Raw genomic sequence first — 22055 nt, forward strand, 5'->3', positions numbered from 1 at the left:
ATCCAACGCTCGAGCTCCAGACAAGTCACTCCCTGGAGAAGACTTAGGTGCAGTGAGGACCTGACATGTCTTCAACAGAGATACAGCAGAGGAAGGGAATAACGTAACAGCCCGAGGCACCGCAGATAGAGCAGCAGGGAATTTGAGATCGCTGGGAAAGGAGATTTCCCGATGATAGTTGAATACTCCCAAAGGGAGTGAATAAGCATCCAAATCAGTCGCTGGAGACTAAGAGACATCCTCATACCGAAATCTACCCAAGACCCTCTTTGACTCAATAGGAAACCACTACACCCTCCCCTATGCTGTCGCCAGCAGGACACAAAGATATCTGAATGCTACTGCCGCTGCTTATACGCTCCCTTGTGCCTGCCACCTTTCCAATTTTCCTCCACTTTCCCCCTTGCTTCGCTGGATCACACAGCCCATCAGTGTGCTGTGCAGTGTGCAGCCCGGAAACAACATCTCAGCCACATTAGCAATTATCACCAAAGTGAGAAAAATCTCTGTGTATTAGAGCGTGTTCCCTCCCTCGAGCACCACTCACATTAGTCAGTGTAATGGGATCTTTCAGCAGCCACTCTGCATCTTGGCGATAACTGATGTGATGTGGCAGTTGCCATGGAAACATTGTTATTGTTAGTATTAAAAAGCTGTAAGGAAAATTGTTCTGCTCACACTCAGAGGACCCCTTCTCTGTGAGTTACTCCTGCCCTGTGGTAACTTAACAATTAAAGGATCCTCTAATTTTATTTATCTATTGAATAAGCACAATAAAACACCCCAGATTACTTTTTTGGTATTCATTTCTCTGCAGGTCAGAGGGGGAGCTATAACTGTAGAGCAATAGTCTATAGGTGAAGAGAGAACACAGAGAAGCTTGTGGGAACCACAGTGTGGAAAGGAGTGCAGGAAAAGTGTTAGGGGGCACAGAAATATGGGAATGCCACAGCCTGGGAGGTACAGGAGAGCACAGGAGGTGACCACCTGCCCAGCTACACTGATGATGTGTCCTTTAAAAATAAGGGCGGGTGGACAGCTAGGTAAATGTGCACATTCAGGGAAATGAGGCATTTCTCCAAGATAAGCTCAAGGCGCAGTCATTGGGCAGCACGTCTGGAGGCCACACGGCACTCCTGTGTACCATACTGTGCAAGACACTGGTGCTTATGCCTTGGCAGAACTTACCTATGGACCCAAAAGTGATTAAGATCCATCTCTGCTGAACAGCAAAATCTCCCATTTTCTTCCACAGGCAGCCTTCTCTCCAAACATCAGTGCCTGTCATATGAGGACCCTCCCACTACAAGATCTAGCTAAAGACCTTGAGGATTTGATGGGTCAGATTCTACAGGTGCAAACAAGTAAAGCATCTTAAATTTCAGTAAAGCTGCTACCAACAGGAAATCAGGCCTTGGCCCTAGCCCAGGAAAAAAAAAAAAAAAAAAAAAGGGGGGAAAGGTATCTTTCTTAACTAGGAGCCAAACATTTCAGATGCAAGCTTGTTTTTGATAATGAACAATTACTGCATCATAGTCTGTTTTGTAGGGTGTGGCTGGAGACAGAATTTGTTCTTTTGCATTAGGTCAGAGGAAATTGATTGTTTCAATTTGAGTATTTCAATAAGAGAGACATTTATATGGGTTATACTATATTTTAAGAACCTGATGAAAAGTGTGTTGAATCATTACATCCACTGGATATTGGAACTGCATGTACTACAGTAGTTTTGGGGGTGGAGGGAGAGTAGGGTAGGTTGATCTAGTGATAAGAAATCTATTGTTATTGCATACTCAACAGGAACAGATTACACAGCCAGTGACTCTGAAAATGAATCTTGCCATGTTATAGCAAAAAGAGTGAAGTTCCCAGTCTTGTTCAGTGAAGCAGTGATCAATACTTGCAACTGATTTTTCCAGCTAGATAAATCGCTCACAAAAAAATGTCTTCTTAAATATCTCAATTTCTCCTTAAATATCTCAATTTCTCCCCCACACACCCACTCCCAACTTGTTCTACTGCAGACATGTACATGGTTTAATTACTGTAACTCTGAGAGACTGGTAACTTTACCTTTGTTAAGAAAACGATCCATGAAAAGGAAAGAACTGTGAAAGACTGGAGAGATCAGGTAACTATGGTAGGTAACTGTCACCCAGGTATTTCATTAAATCACTGTCTCCCTGGAAAGGCAGTAATGAATAGTTCTTAGAGCATTTAGTGATAACAGTGGTCAAACTGGATGTGCAGTGAACTCACTTGTGTAATAAAGAGCATAACTTGTGCAAAACCAGTAACTGACTGGTAGCTACATGTAGATTCAGCCTCACTCTCTATGTTATAAACTCCAGCTAAGCCTGTGCTAAAAGGCTTCTCCACCTCAGGCTTTAGTGGAAACCTAAGGGAAATGGAAAAATCTGGGCAAACTCAGGACTAGCACAGGACTGCCTACAATCCTGTTCAGGAAGTCTGACTCGGTCAAGCACAAAATCTGTCAGCAACTATTGTCCTATTCTCCATCTTGTTTCTTCTTAAGTAGGGTACTGATGTCTTGAACCCAAGTTCCAGCTAAGTGACAGTTGATAAAGTGGGTAGAAGGCTTAAGCTTGCTTTCAAACCCACTCTTCACCTCATAACAGCTTCTGTCTGGCTTCTGTGTTATCTGGACTGGTTGAATACATTGCAAGGAAAAAGACAAAAGGAGTCACTGGAAGCCCGGTCCTACAGAAGAAAAAAGACTTTTGATTCAATGGATAACCTGCATGAAAAGCAAAGGAGTATTTGATCTCATTTCAACATTGATAGAAAGAACTAAAGGTGGAAACTCAAGGGAATGATGATACTTACATATGAGAGATTATTCTCAAAAGCTGTAACATAGAGTATCACTGGCAAAGGAAACAGTAAGCCCTATCTCAAATACATAGACTTAGATCTGTTGTTCCAGAAAGGAACAGAATACGTAGAGTCATCACATTTGCAGACTCTTTCTGCTAGCTGCCGTATCAGCACTGATATGACAAAGCACGGTAACATGCACTACTTTGAAAGAAAGCGAAGTAGAAAGCAAACACCAGACACCATTCCCCTCCAGACTGAAAGATCTTGATATACATCATTGCTACAAAGTGAGATCTTTGAGGTTCAAAAACTTCCTAGAGGGACACTCCCCAAAGGCGTAAACAGTCTGGAGGAGACGAGGTCTATAATCACTGCTGGTCAGCTTAGAAAAGTGTTGTCATTGCTTCTCTGTGGAGGAGTAAAACGGTGAAAGAAATTTCTTATGTATGGACAGCTCAACCATAATGCTCTTTTAACATTATTTTCTTGTAACCTGCTACACACAACTACTTAAACATGTGTTATAAAGTATGCATGGGGTGACTCATCCAGCTGAAGAATAAGCCTAATTGGTCAGACTACCAGGACACTGTGTGCTGAGCTATAGAGAATCATAATCTCATCTATTAGGGGATGTGACATGTTGCAGAAGCTATCTAAAATTCCTGGAAGAGGTAGTGTGAAATAAGAACCGTTGCCTAGGGACAGTCTCTTCTTTATGATAATTAAAGAGCTCAGATCTGTACTATTCTGGATGGATGAAAAATATGCATGCGTAAGCTTAGATTCTGTCTTCGACATGCTCATGCTAGAAAGTCGTCTAATAATTTATTAGCCTCTTCAATAAAAGATATCCAAAAGGCAGGATAAAGGGCATTTGTGGATTTGACTGCCATGCTCATAAGGTTCCAAAATTCCCGCCAGAGAGCCTGCTCTTCTTTATAATGCAGCTACATTATTCAGAAAAAACAAGAACTTGGTGAAAAAAATTTCTTCTTCCCTGAGAACATTCCCATACCAAATGACCAGAATTAGAGAGGAAAGAAAAGTACTTCACAGACTGATACAGGAATGTGAAAAACCACTCCAAAGAGCTTATTGGCACTACACCAGTAAGTGTTTATAGTGCCTATATCCACTCCTATATAAATACCAGCAGCATTTTCCCCTACACATATTTATTAATGCTGGAGATTCATTTTGCTATATTTGTCTGAATTGATGATAAAGCCATTTCTTTTGGATGAAAAATAAAATACAAGGCAACCTACTGCATATTCTCCAAGATTCTCTGAGACGTCAAAGCAGTGCAATAGCACCCTCTTGGCTATTTCTTCACATGGTCTTATTGTCCTGTCTCTTTCCCCAGCATAGAGGTACCAGATGCTGAGACACATATCAGTCCACCTACATTTGGATGGACCTTCAGCCTTTATCATGTATCCTGCAGAAATCAATGGGATGATTCATTGCTTCTTCCACTGTACAACTATCAACAACCTGGCTAAAGTATATATGAATACTTTAATTTTAATCAGCATTAGTAAGAACATGTGGATGATATTTCCAACGCATGTCTTACTGGAAAGCTATACAAAGCAACCAGCCAGCAACAGAAAATATGATGATCTCATTTATACTGTCTGGGTTTTTTAAAAAAGCTTTTAAAGGTACAGCCAAACTGAGATAATAAAAGTTAAGTATTTACTATGATCTGCTATTACAAAAAAGAAATGTCAAATGATTTCATCAGTACCAGATAATAGGCCTGCTTATAACCAGAGGGCAGTATTTTTAATAACTTCACTAAAAATATGCACTGGCATAAAAATGTGGTGCAATAAAGAAAAAAAGTACAAAAGGTAATGAAATATTACCTATTATCACAGCTCATTTTGGTCAGGAAATAATACTACAAACTTAATACGATACATGAAAGCCTTATGAAAAGCAGGCAAGGAGAGGCTTATAGTCTTATCCAGTATTAGGCAACAGGCTGAGTGATTAATAAGTTGGCATTGAAGAGCAGAGAATGAAAATCATATGGACTTTAGGGAAAGGAAATAGCTTTAAAAAAAAATGAAACTGTCATGCTGCCAGGCTGCATAAGAAGAGACACGGCTCCCACAGCAACCCCCACCGTGCCGCAAAGGTGAACACATGATGGGTATCGTGCTGGGAGCGCTGCTAAGGCCCCCTGCTTCCCCACGCCAGCTGCCCTTGGCCTCCGCTCGCACACACGCGTAAGCAACGGAAGAGCTAAACCGAAAAGATGGAGGGGAGAGGAAAAAAAAAACAGAATACTTCCAAAGGAGATCTTGAATGCAAGACTAAGCTGGAGATTTGAATAATTCAAAAAAATAAGGTACCCCATAGCAGAAGTAGATGAAATGAGATTTATCCATTGCAGTGCATGAGCTACACTTCTACCTAATGGGTCTCCAACATGCTCAGTGCGTAAGGACGAGGTGTTCTTGGCTGCTTTTTTAAATAACAGAGCCAGATCTTTGGATGGGATTAAAACTTGGTCTTGTGCTGATGCTACCACTGTTCAGGGCTGCCGCAGTAAATTTTAACTATCCAAGGGTGCACTGTTACAATATCAACAATAATGCCATTTATTAAGGGCCACTGGCCCAACATGTCACTTCCAGGAGACTCTAGATTTTACTGCTGTTTCTCAGGTACATTGTATCTGGTTCCGATTTGTATGCTGTTCACACTGGAAAGTGCCTGTGGTAGTTTCCAAAACAGTGATTTCCAAGCTGTGGTTAAATTAGCATTTACTTTACTAGTGGTAGCTATGGAGCTGTACTATTGGTGGTAAATAGATACTACACAAGCAACAAAATCAGTGAAGAATTCAGTCAAAATCAACAGCATGATAAGCCCCAGTAAGTAATTTAGATCAAAATGTGTTATGCCAACTGGAAAAAAAAAAAAAAAAGGAAAAAAAAAAAAGAAAGAAAGAAAGAAGGAAAGAAGCTAAACATTTATTCATATGTTAAAATAAATCACACATTTAAGTATTCTGGATCAAAGCAACAGAAATACCCTAGTAAAATATATGTCAGTGAATTTCTGGAAAAACAGAAAACAGTGCCATTATGTAGTGTTTAGGAGACAGTAGCTCAAACTTTCTCCTTTCAATAAGTTGAATGTCTCATCTTGAAGTTTATCAAAGATGAATGATAACAGTTTTTCCTAGATCACATTACTATTTTAATAGAAACGTTTATTATAATTATTTTCTAGTAATTTAGAATAAAACTGTGTTTTCTAGTATCTAAGCAAAATTAAGAAAAAAATGGACAAAATGAGAGGCTATTCAGTTCCTTGAGTCAATTCCTGCTGAGTTTCAAAGAAAATATTGTATACTCTTTTGCAAAAATTCACGAGTTCAAATCCTAGCTCTTCAAAGGACAGGACTGTTCAGTAAACATTATATTCAACCTCTTAAACCTACTCATTATATTCAACCTCTTTCCCTATTGAATCTGTCTAAACACCTTATTTAAATCAGTGATATTTTCATTGACTTTGAAAATGTGAAATCAGATCTCATACTTTTATCACTCACGTGGCCAGCGGCTTGAGGAAAAGGAACATCATTTTTCAATACAAACAGGAAGAAATACTAGGTGCTACATGCTTGGAGTCTGATTTCAGGAGGAACTGAGCCATTCTAATTTGTTGCAGTAGAAAGGAACTGGGTATAATAATTAATAATTCTTGAGTTTATTCCCATGTCTGAGTACAATTTTGAAAGGAAGCACACTTTTCCTCAGAAAATTCTACTTCCTCTCAACTAAAACTGCTGCAGACCAGGATATGCTCACATGTATCTCTTATCTCTCTTATTTAGTTTGAAATGACTTTTCATTTATAATAAAATTATACAACAGTAAAGTATTTTAAATATTAAAAGAGTTGGTTGGCTACAGATCAAAGGTTTTTTAAATGTTGAAATAAAATGTTTCAATCAATCTTTAGTATTTTTTTAATTAACACAAATGATTTGAAAAAAAAACACATTCAAACCTTTTTTACTTTCAGTTTGGGCTGAAACAAATTTTCATAACTTTTCTTGGGAGAAGACAACCATTTTCTAATGCAAGTCTAATTATGAGAGTATTTTCACGTCTGCCAAAAAAGAAAAAGCTTTACACTCAGCCAGGTAACCTCTCTTTGACCCTAGTGATGGGTAGTGAGTTAAATTTGTTACGTCTTTACTGTCACTTTGATTCAGTTATTCTAAAATGAATGGCACTTGCATCGTAAGGTACCAGGATAAACATTTCTTACCTTTAGTCTTTCTGTTACACCATCAGTGAAACTGACTGTGAATTCAGCAATTTTGGGCACTCTGAGTTTTCCTTTGTTCTTCTGGTCGGGCTGATATTCTGTTCTTGTTTTCACAATTACCTGGAAAATGTCAACAGTTTTAAAGTTTCTGCACAAAGCATGCACATTTTTGTCTTCTAAGCCCCTGTTTTTCTGTATTAACCTTTCCCTGAACCTATGCAACTATCTTATAACTGTAAATTAACACAAACTCATGATACCATTGGGAACTAAAGGAGACAGATCAATAGACGGGCAGATACACAGACCTACTATAGTGTGTTTATCACATTGAATCTTAAAATAGCCGACAACAAAATGTTTAACAGAGACTTTTTTTTAGAACCAAGTAAAAACACTTATATTCTATGGGCAGAACTTGCCAATATCCTTGCCAATATCAGCCAATCCTAAAGAAAGTCTCACTTATTAAAAGCCCAGTCCTAAGAAATTCCACTGAAGTCAGAATAAATTGAAGCCATTTGTTCTCTCATTTATTCATGCTCCAAATTATCAATATTAATCTCGTACTACCACCTTGGGTTTTTTGCAGAAGATCTCATTTTCAATTGCTGACTAATCCAGTTCCTGTTAATTTTATTAAAGAAAAAAAATTGAGAGAAGTGTCTTATTCCAACTGAAAAGCCTGTAAGTGGCTTTTAAAAGGGTATGATCAAATTACCAAAACTGCATCTTCGATCTATGTTGAATTAATTTGTAACCTAGAATTAGCTTAAATATTTTGGATAAAATCCAGCCACTGCAACCAAAAAAAAAAGCACTACTTAATGCCAGCTAATCCCTAGCAACAGGGCTATGCTCTGAAACTAAAAATTCTTCAGAGGAGATCGTATCTGTTCCATGAAACTTCAGAGTCTAAAAGACTACACATGCCTGAGTCTATGCAGCAAAACAGCAGTGTGAGAGCATGTCAGCATAGCTGCACTGCCTTAATCTATCTGGGAAATGTCAGAGAAGAGAAAATGGTCGTATCTTCAAGGTTGGATGAGAGCTAGAGCTAGTTCCTAGAGCGCCTGGGTTGTAGCTGTGAGCACACACTACCCCTGCTCTTGTGCATTTTCACTCTTCTCCTTACCAGCCCTGCTATGCTCACACACCCTACAGTGACAGCTAGGCAGACAGCCCCTCTGTCCTTCTCACATTACAAGAAATTTAGAGACTGCTAAGACAGGCTTTGTTTGGTAAACTTAAACATTTGTTGAAGGACATCAAAGTGAACAGAAGACCTGTCCAGCTCCCTACCCTATGGCCAACTCTTTAGCTTTTTGGCCTCCCATTTTAAATTGCAAGACCATGTAGCTGTCAGCCTTGATAAGGTGAAAGTTTACTCTTAGTGTGGGGACTGGTTGTTTTGGGAGTGACAGGAGTGATCCTAAAGCTCTTACTAAGACATAAAGCCTTAAAGTATTGTAGAAAAAGATTACGAAGTGGTTTAGAAGGTTGAGTTGCCATCTTTTGAAGAACTTACTTTCAAATGAAGATAGCAAACTCTGTTTTGGACCAGAGAGAGTTCCAGGTATTTAATCCTCCTACACTTAATGCATGTGAAAATTAGAGTGAAAGAAAATCAGCGTAATCAGCATGGAGTTAAAAGTCAATTTTCTGGATTCTAATGCAAATCATTAAAGACCCATGAATATTTACATCCTTCAGCAAATTCCTCTCCATAATATTCAGTACAGTAGCACTTGCATCATTACACCTCAGGAAAGAAAGAGGAGAAAAAGCCACCTAAATACACTTATATTAGCATTTGGGGACTCAGGATTTCTGATGACACGGCACAGATGTTGGGATACAGCACATGGGGACAAGGTTGATTCAGTGAAGTTTGGTACAATCCCAGCCCTGCTATTCTCTAAGTGTAGCCCAACACACTATGGACCAATAAGGCAGAGGTCTCTCTCCACTCAAGACAAGCTGGCCCAAGTTAGCTCTGAGTTATGAACAAGTTGTAATTTCGTTCCCTGGCTCAAATGGAGCCACTCAGGACTGTATACAGCTGAACCCAAGCTTTCCACTCTCCTTCCTGGCCTTTTGTAAACCCAGGACGGTAAATTACAGTATCAGCCTTTAATGCCCAGTAACCAGTGTTGAGCAGCCACACTCATGTTCTGTTTTTCAAGCTATCAGCCACAGTTCCCAGCTCCCCTCTCCTCTGCAGACTCCTGCTGTGAACTCTTCTCCATCTAATTGCAGAAACCACAGTTGAAGCCGTGCCACAGCATTCACTCTCCCTCCCTCTGATGCCTGATTTATTTTTAGTTAATCTCTTTGAATTCTCCCAGATCCTTGCTTCCTGTTTAATATAGATCTTAGTTGTAGATAAACTCTTTAAATATACATAAGAAGGCTTTCCCACATGCTCTGACATTAGGTCTTAATGAAGAAACCATGGGGGCGGGGGAAGAATTAAAAGCCTTTTTTCTGTATATAATTTACATTTTTTCCACTGTTTGTCAATGATCCTAGTTTTCTTACTGATATTTTTTACTTGTCTTTATATTCAACGAATATCCTGTAAGAGTTTGACTTGTGCTATTTACAGACAAGGGTACAGTGAGAGACTGGAAATAAACCCACGCAGCCCTTCACAAGGTATCAATGTTTATCACGCCTGTGAATAAATAAATAACCTCAGTCCCCAGCCAACCCAGATACTACTTGAAATCCATTTTGCCGACTGCGCCAGCAGTGAAGTTGAGTATGCATGGAGCCATAGCTATCCTACTGGTCAGTGTTTTACAGAGAAATTTGCAGTGGTATTGAAAAGCTTTAGTATAGGAGCCAAGATATACCCTTTGCTAAATGCCATTTGGCAGCAAAAAAGTTAAATATCTGCTCTCCAGAAGTATCTTTGTCAGACACCTGGTGGAATTACTCAGCAGAAGACAGACGCAGCGGTCGCAAAGGTCTCCTCTTTAAACAGAGCACAGGAATGAAAAGACAGAGGACAACCAGAAAACACAAAACCCGTGGCGTGAGGGTAACATTCAGCAATGTGGCAGCTATTGTAACAACGCAATTTTGCTGAAGGCACTGGGTGCATATTCACAAGAAAATAGCTACCTTTTGTCCAGTCAGCTACAGTCTAACTAAACAAGCCTGAGCCTGGCTCTGCAGTACCGATCGTCCCTGCTTCTCGCAGGAGCTGCCACGCGGAAGCCTCAGCGAAGGTTTCGGGAAGCTGAGTTGTGTTCGCCAAAGGCCTCGTGCCTCCTGCGCTAGCGAGGCCATCGCAGCCAGGGCTACTTCAGCAGCGTGCAGAACAGAAGTGAACTCTGCCAGACGACAGCCTGCACGCACAGTTGCAGTGGAGTGCTCCCCGGCGCTGGCAGCCTCCCGGCATCCGCCAGGTTTGAGGGGCTCTGGAGCAAGTTTAAACGAGAGCTAGCGAAAACACACGACAGCTTTTCTGACGCGCACAGCATTACTAAGAGCGTAAAATTAGGAAAGGAATAATTAATAAGAATTCGTCACTATATTTTTTAGCATTTTTAGTTTTGTTTGCTATTTTGTTTTTTGTTTGTTGGTTCTGTTTTCATTTGCCAATTTTCTGATTTGGATTGTTATGGTGGGAACCTCCTACCACCTCTTTTTCACTTTTTCTTTCCATTTTGTCACTGAGATAACTCCTGACAGTAGAGTCTAGCAGAAATTGTAACCATACTGCTGTTGGACTGTGCAGTAATAAAAACCGCACTGACTCCACAGTCAGTGCAATGATCAGAGTTCATTTATCACTGGCTGCCCCTAGAGCGGTTCCACCAGAGATCAGGATCCCACTGTTTGCATCTCACACCAAGACAGGTATCCTGGGAGAGCTATTGGCATTTATTATAAACCACAGCAAATAAGAAGATCCTGATTTTCTCTTCTTGTTCATTTTGCAGCCTTGCTGATTTCAGTAGTTATTCTTGATTGAGTCTGGTGACAGGGAATATAAGAAGCTGGGTCCTTTGTGGGTTTAAATTCAAAGAAAACTGAAGTGAAAGAAATGCCCATCTCCTCGTTTGCTTCTCTGCAATGTTGTTATGGTGGAAACAATTTGCTGTAAGGAGATAAATTCCATAGTTTGCAGTACTGCAATACTTCTGGTATTTTTTGGCCTCACGGGTACAGAAAATATATGAAAACATATGCAAAATAAATGCAAATGACCAAACTAGTGCTTAAGTAGACAAGTAGCCTCTTGAATACTCCAAACTAGAAGAATTGGCCCGCTTTCCACCCCCTCTGAAGTAGCACCATTCTGCCCATTCTCAGTCAGCTTTCAGCACATGCCTCCCTATTTCCTCATGTCCTCCTGCACACTCCCTAAGACTTGATTCAACTGATAGACCTCATGGTGGAAAGGGTCTGGCACTTGCAGGTTAACATGTTTTTGTGCAGGTCAGCTGTAGACTTTCTAGGGTAGGGAATCCTCTTATTCATCTTATGAAGCAAGCTGCACACCAGTAACTCAATACTAAAGAGCAAGAATTATCCCATCAACTTCTCTTTGCATTAGCTGAGCCTTTGTGATTGCTGCATAAATACCCTTTAAACTTTTTTGGACACTCATCAGTCTTATTGTTCCTTTAGCTCAGCACTGATCCTGCACTGGCTTATTTCTTTGACTCGCTTCACACGCTGTGCTTGTCCAAAGAGAGCAGCTTCCCTGCCAGCTCAGGCCAGCCTATCTGCAGCCCTTTAAAGCCCACTCTGCGGATGGAGTCTAGTTGAACACCAGCTCGGGGGGGATCTCCTGCAAATTTATGTTGCTGGTCTAACTGTTCTTAAAGTTTTCACACAATTTCCTAGAGACTCCCCACCTGCAAACTGCAGGAAGACTATGCTGTTTATGACAGATGCAATAAATAGGACAGCACTAAATTACCCAGGCTTTTCTTCACTCCACATCTGAAGTTAAATTATTCTTTGAAAGTTGCTTCCTAGAAGCTTGCTGACAGACTGTAAGAATACAAGTGTTAAAGAGAGAAAAAAGGCTTCCACTGACCAGCAAAAGACATGTCTAATTACTAGAATCTATCCTTCTAGTCCTTATAGCTTCCTCCAAAATTATCTAGCATTTGAACTCATTAAATTCCTAATCAAAGCACCTAAGTATGTAAGTAGTCCTACTAACATCAGCAGGATTAGTCAGATATTTGAAGTTACGTGTGCATTTAAATGCTTTGCCAGATCAGAGCTTAAGCCTTGTCTCAACCACCTTCGCACAGCCAGTTACAGCACTGTTGCTTGGGGCGCCCACAACAATCTTTGGCAAGACAACACCACACCAACATGTACCCAGTATCCCCATAGTAAAGATGGGGTCCAGGGGAGAGGAAAGGGGAAAAAAGGGGGAGGATATTAGTAAAGATTAATAATGTGCTGTGTCACACCAGCAATTCAAAAGAGAGGAAGAGAGACCAGGGCTTGCTGCTACTCATAGTGCACCGTGTTTTCTCAGTTTTTTCTAAACTGTGCACCTAAGGCGGTAATAGCAGCTCCAGCACATTCTCCATATAAACACAGCATTCTCGGAATTAGGGGCTGTTAGAGGTGGGGAGGAATCAGATACTCTATGGGAAACGGCAGCCCTCTGCAGAACTGCTGTCCTCAATCCTTCTAGGTTAGCACATGAAAGCATGCTCCCCTTGTGTTGAGAGGTTTAACCTTTCTATTCGCTTTCTTGCATCTTCTGATTCTTCATTACACTCCCACATTAAATCCTTTTTCTGTGAGAGTTCGGTAGTAATCTATAGAGAACGAACTCTTGAGTTTCCATAACACAAACATGATAGGACACAAGCCGTTTTCATACTGGTCTACACAAGAAAGATTTTGTCTAGTTTTGCTGTTTACCAATATATATATATCAAGTTCTAAACCTAAATGTGCTTATTATACTAGGCTTAAGGCTGATGGCAGAACTGGAGTCGACAGGAAACCTTTCCTGGTCTTTAATGAATGCAGGACCAGGCACCTTTTCTGTAATGATGATTTGAAAAATTACAGGTATGCTGAGGGGAGAAACAACAGATCAGAGGCTGTGTACAGCAGCAGGAAATCCATCACTGACAACCTTGGGAAAGTAAACAGCAGGAGAGCGTTGAGAAATCTAGATAAGAAAAAGAAAGCAAGCTTCTAACCTACTGAACTATATTAAAAGTATTTGCTTTCAGAGGGAAGCAGCAGCGTAGACGTGAAATGTGACAAATGGAAAATATCACATTAAGCATGGAACCTTAAAAAGAATCTTCCTGCAGTGGGATGAAGTAAGTGTTTCAGAAAATGAACTGATATGAATTCTGAGTCTTGTCTCTGTCTGGCTAAATGTAACATCATTTATTGCCACTTTATATTTGCGTTTGAGCTCTATGGTTTTCCCTGAAGAAATGAGTAATAATATTTAACATAAATGGCATTGTGAAAACTTTAAATTATTCATTTGGAAAAGGACATGCAGCTCTGCTGTAATTCCCACTACACTGCCATGGTGCATGTAATATATTGTGGTTCAGGTGCTGCAAAGTGCAGACCATAAAAATTTAAAATACTACTTCTCGGGATTATTAATAATGAAGAGCCTCTCACTTAGAGAGGTTTTTGGATTGACAGAAGAGAAAAAGATGTGCTTCTTTACCAAGGAGAAAGGTTTCTTCCAGGTTCAAAGCTGGCCTTCCTAGTCCCACAAAATGATTGTAACACACCCCTCAGTTTCCAAATGGGTTAGTCATGCTCACTTAAATAAAAGTGAGACTCTTGGCTTCCAAAGACACTCCTTTCTTCATTCTTTGCAAAGAGAGAATAGAAAATGCAAATCAATTACTGGCACTGACTTTGTGGTTTCCTCTGTCTTGATAACCCAACTAGACATCAGTATCCAAAAAAGCCTTTAGACTGAGTCCCAGCTGTAGTATGCTGTGCAGCTTCCTGATGATACCAAAATGGTGATGCCCCAGTCCTGTCACTAAATCTGCTGTGACTCGGTTGGTGTCTAGGCTTACCTAGAAGCCAAAGAATGGCTAAAATTCCCCACCTGTTCCCTCACAACATTCTCCAGTGATCTACCATCTGTAATCCTTGCACACAGCCAGCTGCAAACGAGATGTGCATATTGCCAACAGTAGCTGAAGCTATAATACTAGCAGTAAAGGAGTATAGGAAAAGAGCTGGAAAAAATCATGTTTCAGGGCTTAAAATAATCTCTTGCTATACCAGCTTAGATTGAAACATTCACAGACAAGAACTGCTCCACACCTGCTGCAGCATCTCCTGCACCTCCTTCTCGCTGAGTTGCACTAGCTACTGCTAGAAACAGGAACATTGGACTAGAGGGACCAGGAATCTGAGACTACCCGGAAATCACCGGGCTGCAAATTCCCAAATTTTTGAAAAATTAGGTGGTCAAAAACTTTCCCAGATAATTATCCTCCCATCCTATGGCAGAGGCGGTTGTGCTTCCAAATCTACTGGATGAAAGCATCTCAGCATGCAGACTTCCAAAAGATTAATAATGATTGTATTTGAAATGTATGTAGTGGTCGTCCCCATGACACCCTGGTCATTACTTGACTATATGAAATGCCTGAAATATCAAGCAGCAAAAGAAAAAAAATGCAAAGGACACCGAGTGATCAAATCAATAATTTCCATAGTCAATGGAGAAAGCCACAGTTAGAGGAAACAGGCTGCTTCCCCCCACCGTATCAGCTCATCTAATGGACGTTGTGCTACAAATGAGTTTCGCAGAGGGTGGTAGAGAAAGAGTGGTCTCCTGAATCAGTGCCAGGAGAATATTCCAGGCACAAGGAACATCAAGAAAGGACAAAGACAGCAAATGTAATCAGCCCCAGCACCACAAATGAAAGGCAGCACAGAAAGCAAAGGCTGCACTGGGAGCTGAAAGCAGCTGAGAAGGGAAAGGCACTGCTTGTAAGCGCAAAGAGAGCTTGTAAGACTGTTCAGCTTAGTCTCCCTACAAATCCCCAGGTGACCATAACTAGCAGGAATCCATGGGAAGCCATGCAGGGGTGACCAAAATTGATTTCAGTAGGTTCAGCAAGGAAAAGATATAGCAAAGAAGACAAAAGAATCAATCACGCAGCAGTAGTGATGGTAAATTGGTCAGGGTAAATTAGCAGAGCTCCACTGATTTCATCTAACTACACTGATTTACAGTAGTCAAGAATCTTGTGCAATCTCACTACATAAACCAGTAAGTAACTGGTAAATGTGTTTTAATCCACAGTCCTACTGAAATGATAGCTTCCACCTGCAGCAGTAAGTTTTCATATTAGAACAAAGAACAGATTGCAACAGGCTTAGTCAAATATTCATACTCTAACATACTTTTTCCTGTCTGTGCCTATTTCTACTGTTTCTATGGAATATAGATCTAGGAATTGCATGGTAGACACAACCAGGTTTAAGACAGGCAATGGAGCTTGCATGAGGCAGGCATGAGCTAGCTTTAAACCATCTAACTAAGACAAAGATAGCAGTGAAATCAAGCAGAAAAATTTTTACACAGGCTACACAAATCCTGACAGTTTCCATACTCAGGAGCTGCAGCCCACACTACCGTAGCAACACGTTATCTGTATGCAAGTGAGGTAGTTTAATGCTCTCCCAGGTGTCTGCGAAGGCTGCAAACACACGTTTGGATTGCAGCATCGTCTTGCCGTGAATGGATCGAAAGTGAGCCGAGGTGCTCGGTGTGCCAGGGGATGTCTGGCAGGACAGCGATTACAACAGAACGAGAACACGAGCTGTCGTGAACCTCACATAGAGCCGTCCGAGACAAACTCATGCGCAAACAAAACCAGAAAGGCTCCCCCAGAAACTCTGCAATGCCAGAGTGAGAGTTGCTGCAAATATTCATTACAGCTTAATGAGCAGAGGCGGTGTTTACATTCAAACCCACATGCCGAAGACGAATGTGCACAAGGAAGAAGGGGACAAATGTCACAGGACAGGGAGGCTCAGGCTCTGGTATTTGTGGGGATTAGGTAGAGTTTCCCAAGCAGGGAAAGGATGAGAAGAGGAAGGACAGCCTGCTCATTCCTTCATATTTGCTATGCTCTGTTTCTTTCCTCCTTTTACTCATGCATTCTTTCCCTTTGCTTCCACATCTTCCCTTTTACTCTTCCTTCCTTCCTTTAACTGCCATGATTACTATTCCCTGCTCCATCTCTTTGCAATTGCTCCTTCACATCCAACCCCAAAGCTTGCAGCGGTGTGAGCAGGAACAGGGACACCAGCACCTGGGACCCGCTGGCGGAGGGTGGCGGTTGTGGCTGAGCTGCTCCAGCCCCAGCACGCGCAGCAGCGCCCCGACACCAGCTCCACACCGCCTCGACTGCACGCTCGAGCTGGCTAGCACCGCTGCGCACTGCTAGGCATTGCAGAGGGCAGACTGACATCAGCATTTCGGGAGAGAGCTGCAAGTGGTCCCCGAGGTACAAAAGCACTCATTCAGCCTACTATTAATTACGCCAGCTCAGCTGGCTAGGACAAAACATTATTTTTCTGTGAAACACATAGGGACAGCTCTGAACACAAGGGACCCTCCTGATTTTCAGGAACTCTTGATTACTCCGTATAAAACCATGGCCCAGGCCATTCAGAGTGGGTTGCGGCCAGGGAGGGTAAGAGTCGGGGGCATGGGGTGGCAAAAGCATTTGCAGAGACCAGTTACATCTATCTTTTCTTTCCTTCCTGTACTGGGAGGCAGGAATTTGTCACCAGACGTACTATTTCTCGAGCCTCCAGATGCATTCACAATCAAGAACAACGGACCGCGCGATAAGCCTTCTGCAGCTTTCCCCACAAATGACACGCCGGATGTTTTTTTCAGCCCTGACAATGGCTTTCATGCACTTTGTGTTCTGTAAAATTAGGATTTCTACTGCCAGAAGAGAGGCATTTCCTGCTGAACTATATTGAAGCGAGCCTATGACACCAAGGGGTCCCCACTCTTGGTCTCATTTACAATTTCAAGGGAAAAGTGTGGTCTGTGAAAAGCTGCATGTCTTTTAGCATTACCACTGCACAGACACGTAACGATTACATCCAAAGCACTTTGTGCCTAGGAAAATAAGCAAACAGCTAGCCTTCTCCCCTTGGCTCTTAAAAGAGAGAGATCTCTTTTTTCATTTTCTGAATACAGAAGAAATGAAATACAGCGACATAAAAAGCCAGGTCAAGGGCTTGTCAGCAGTGATAGCTATTATTCCTGTTACGTGGGTGGATTTCAGCAAAAAGACCACACAAAAAAAGATTTAAAAGCATATTTACCATCTGTAAATGCCCCTCCCAGCAAGAAGAGATGAAGGGGGCCAAGGAAATGCTTGAAGATAGTCAATAAATATAAATGCACAGCAGGCTTAGGACTCTAGGGGAGAAATTACCATACTGGGTACATTTCTTCCCTTGCAGCTATACAACTGCTGACAGAACGACCAAAATGTTGATGCTGCAGGAGGAATAACACAAACTTTTGTAGGAGATACCTTCTTTTGACGGAAAAATAACTAGTTAGACTAGTGGCCACGAATTTTAAAAAAGGAAAAAAAATTAAAAAAAACAGTTGCCAGATTCAAGCTTCTCGAACTCCTACTTCAGCATGCAAACAAGTGCCTGCATTTTTCAGTAGCATCAAGGTGGAAGTCAGGGAGCTGCTGAGCTCTCAGCACTTCGAAGACCAAGCCTGTTAAGGAAGCGTCCTCAAAAAGGACAGCCAGTAAGTTTATGCTTAGCTTAAAAAAAAAGGAGGGGGGGGGGAGCAGCTGCCCCCATCTGCAGTCAGTTTCTTATAGTTTCTATTTCTTATAATCACGGACCTATCTGAACAGAAATAGCCTTCAGGAATTACACACCATATCACATGAGCAAAAATCTGTTTTTTGATAGTCTTTCTTTGTATCCTTGCTTTGAAAATCAGAGCCAGACACAGAAATCACTTTGAAAGAGATTAAGCTATAGAAACTGATGCTAAGAATCACTTACAGCTATTCTCTGAATTATCCAGAAATACTCCTTAAAATTAAGAAAAAATAGGTATTTAAAACCTTTTTAAAAATTAAAAAAGGAACCAACAGGTCTCAATCTGTAAATTCCATGGCTTTTGTGGGTTACTTTTAAGGACCTGCAAATATAAGTATGCTTACAAACAACATGTTTATTTTTCTTTGACTTGCATACAGATGTCTAAGGCTCAGCTAGAAAAAAACAAAAGTTCCTATAAATTAACAGAGCTTGCAAACCATTGCTGTGTGGCATATGGACACTGGAGGCATTACTGCACACGGGTAGTAGCAGCAGTTGGGTTGCAGCAGCACAGATCTAACATACACTTGAATTGCTAGCCAAATGCAGGGCTTCTTTAATGTTAACCTACCAGACAGACTGAAGTTAAGCAAGTATACAGACCCAGGCAGCAATCAGACCTCCTTTCTGCAATTTCGATGCACCCTAGATTGCGCCTAGATCCAGGTTAAGACCACCCCATATATTAAATGAAGATATCCTCTCTTGGTCAGAATAACCCCAGATAAAAAAGGAATATTAAACAGTGATATATATATATATATATATATATGTATGTATGTATGTATGTATTTTATAGCCATCATTTACAGGAGAAGGCACATCAGCTCTTTATTGCAGTGGAAACAAGATGTGATTCACAGCAGCTGATCTGCAGTCACACAGGCACAGAGGCCCAGCATATTGCCTCCTTGTGGTTACAAGCAAGCAGCAATGGATTTACATTTAAGAAAACAGGAGAGCAAAGCCCTTCAGAGCGGTTTCACAGAGACCCCACCAGCACACCAGTTTTGACTCCAGTGATTTATGCAGCATCCCAGGCAAGAGACACGAGAAAGAAGGCTGACTTGTGCTCACTCTTAGAAACTAAAACCAACAGCTGGCAGGTTTTCGGAATACCCTCTATATACAGAAGCTTAAATTGCCTTTTTTTTTTTAATCCTGCTTCCTGACTGCAAAGCAAGTCCAAACAAAAATAGTCCAGAAGACTTGAAATCCATGTCTACTCTTCCTCAGGCTAACCATCTCACTGAAGTCAGCTGTTTTGCTTTACTAAGTACAAAGACGAAACTCTCCCCTATGATTTAACCTTTACCCAAGCTCTTTACATGAGGCAAAACTCCTTGTTAACAGCTCTTTTTGCTGACCCTCTGCCCTAGGTGAACTTCATTGCAAGAGAACTTGTTCTAAAAAGAATAAAGGGGGTGAAAAAAAACATGAATTATTTTGGTCTTATAATAAACGACCTCTCCTTTTTGTAACAGATTTTCAGTCACCACTAACTCTAGGCGTACTACACGTAGGAGCTGAAGCAAAGTCTATAGAAATCGATTCGACTGACTCTTGATGAGTTCTGAATCATGCTTATCACTCCTCAGGAAACAGCCCACTCTTTTGGCAAAGAAAAACACTGATGTCAGTAGATGCACTGACAGTAATGTATGCTAACGAAGGTAACGTGCCTCAACAACATGGGTATTATTGACGTAGGCATGTTTAAACACAAAAATCAGCACGGACTTGCACTAGATCAATACACACCAACACATGTTCACCAACAGGCAGTTGGAACCTGGTGATCATGAAAACACTCATTATCACTTTATTAGCTTGAAAGGATTTTTGTTAGGTTTTCCATGTCTCACCTGGTACATGAGTCATTTAAATTTCACATCCTGTGACACCAAGTGTATAATGTCCATCTCAATAAGCTATTTGTACCATCATCAAACGAGTTACTTTTACACATCTATAATTTTCTTTGAGTCTCTCAGACTTCTTTGATAAATCATGTTGCTTTGCCTTAGTTGTTTCCCTTAATCTTATTAATCAGTTATAGATAAGGGTGAGTTTAGCCTCTCACTTACAACAATTCACAGAAGTGTAACTCTTCTAAATGCTTTGAAGCTGCTCCTGATTGCCATGACACACATGGGAAATGAATCTAGTTCCTTAGGCATAGGCCTGGTTCCCAGGATGGCGAGGCATTTGACCCAGCTCTACTGTAAAATATACACAGTTTGTCTTTCTAAAGAGTTTTATCACATCCATCATCATGTTCTTCTAATGTATTTAGAGAAACTTCATTTTGTCCTACAGTAAAAAACAGGATATAGGTTCAATAATCATCAGTGCAAATTTTACTATTATTCCATTATCCTGCAAGATGTAATCATTCTGTCTGTGCTTTCAAGCGAGTTGGCTCCATCTCTGTGGTATCTGGGAACTACACTGCAGATAGGGCTTTGTTTTTGTAAGGGCTGTTGAGGCACACAGATTTTATGGTCTCATCGTGTCCTCACCAGGTTATATTGATATGCATCGTCACCGCACAGAAATAGACAAAAGATTTCGTAGTACCTATTGTATCTAAAAAGCTGCAGTCACCAAACCCCAGCCAAACACTGATGCACATTTCTGAACATTTTTGTGCTGCAATCAGTTCTGGGAGCGTTGACTGGGCAGGGGGAAGCTGTCCCCTCCCCAGAACAAATGGGGGATGAATGCACGGATTGCTCCATCACCTCCCATCGCATCGGGGAATGTGGTTGCTCTCCTCGGAGGAATCACCGTCACAAATAGCCAAACAAGCTTTGCACAGCCACAGAGAAGAAAACAAACCTCAGCTGAGATAATTAAAATAGCTGCTTATTTCAGAAGAGTTATCATATTACTCTGAATGCCAGCAATTAATCTGACCGATAATAACGCATTATAAACTCATCCTCAGTTTGTCCAGCATTTATAGGGGAAGCACACTAGGCTTTTTCCAGCTGTACTTATGAAGGAATATTGGTTTTTTTGAGGGGACAGGAAAGGTTTGAGAGGACACTTATGTGCTTCCGTGCTATGTTAAAGCAGATAAACACACTAAGAAAGGCAACTCCTTTTTATGTGCTGGGTAACCACTATGCCACAGCTCACGTTATTGGAGAGCAGCGAGTCAGCAGGGCAGTGAAAAGCAGGGGGTGCAGGTGTGCATAACCATGCACGAGCGCGATCTGATTTTGGTTTACCTTTTCCGGCGCGGGGAACTGCAGGTGATTTACTTCCAAAGGTGTGATCAGAGGAACTGTCTGAAAACCATCTTCGCTGGATGGCTGTTTGCTGTTCTTGTCGTTCAAATTACTCCCCAGCTTCACCATTCTTGGACCGTGCTGTCCAGACCTGAAACCAGCAAGACGGCGGGCGTCACGCGAGCGGCGGGAGGACGAGGACTCCCGCTTCGCGCCGTGCGGCTCGGCTCCGCTCGGCTCGGCACGGCGGGGCTGTCGCGGCGGGGTTTCTCGAGACGAAGCGTGCCGCCTCGCGAGCGACTTCGCGCGCGCTGCCCCCGCTCGGGGGTCCCCTCTTTTGAGGGGGTCCCCTCGCCCCCCACACACACACCCCACGCCCCTACTTACTGCAAACCACGCGGTGACTGGCAGCGGCTCGGCCGAGCACTGCGGCGGGGCGGCGCGGAGCGGGGCGGGGGGTTATATACGTTTGTTTTTTCTTTTTTAATGAGGTTTAACTGTTAGTGATGATCACGGTGCTGAAGGGACAGCGCTTCGCCCTGGCGCTCGGCTCGCTCCGCGCAGCGCGACTGAGGGCGGGCGCCGGCAGCAGCTCCCGCCCGCCCCGCCGCGCGCCGGCCCGCGCGCGCCGCCGCCGCCCCGGCCCCGCGGCCCCGCGCGCGCCGCCGCCGCCGCCCGCCGCCGCCGCCGCGGCGCCGCGGCGCCACCTGCAGGCCGCGCGGGGGAGCGGCGGCGGGAGCGGGGCCGCGGCGCGGGGGCCCCCGCCGCCGCGGGGCTGCACCCGCACCAGGGCGG

The 22055-nt window shown here is 42.2% G+C and overlaps 1 protein-coding gene across 1 annotated transcript in view; it reads right to left on the reverse strand.

Moving 5' to 3' along the window:
* The window catches only part of NSG2 (neuronal vesicle trafficking associated 2), a 35083-nt gene extending 13245 nt beyond the window's left edge, over positions 1-21838 (reverse strand). The window contains exons 1-3 of the mRNA XM_062587493.1: positions 21648-21838; positions 21261-21411; positions 7147-7266 (exon numbers count right to left, since the gene is read on the reverse strand). Coding sequence (XP_062443477.1) covers positions 7147-7266; positions 21261-21389 — 249 coding nt within the window. The 5' untranslated portion in view covers positions 21390-21411; positions 21648-21838. The remainder of the gene's footprint in view (positions 1-7146; positions 7267-21260; positions 21412-21647) is intronic.
* Between the last annotated feature and the right edge of the window lie 217 nt (positions 21839-22055).

This window comes from Rhea pennata, chromosome 14, assembly GCF_028389875.1.
Source record: "Rhea pennata isolate bPtePen1 chromosome 14, bPtePen1.pri, whole genome shotgun sequence".
Taxonomy (NCBI): Eukaryota; Metazoa; Chordata; class Aves; order Rheiformes; family Rheidae; genus Rhea; species Rhea pennata.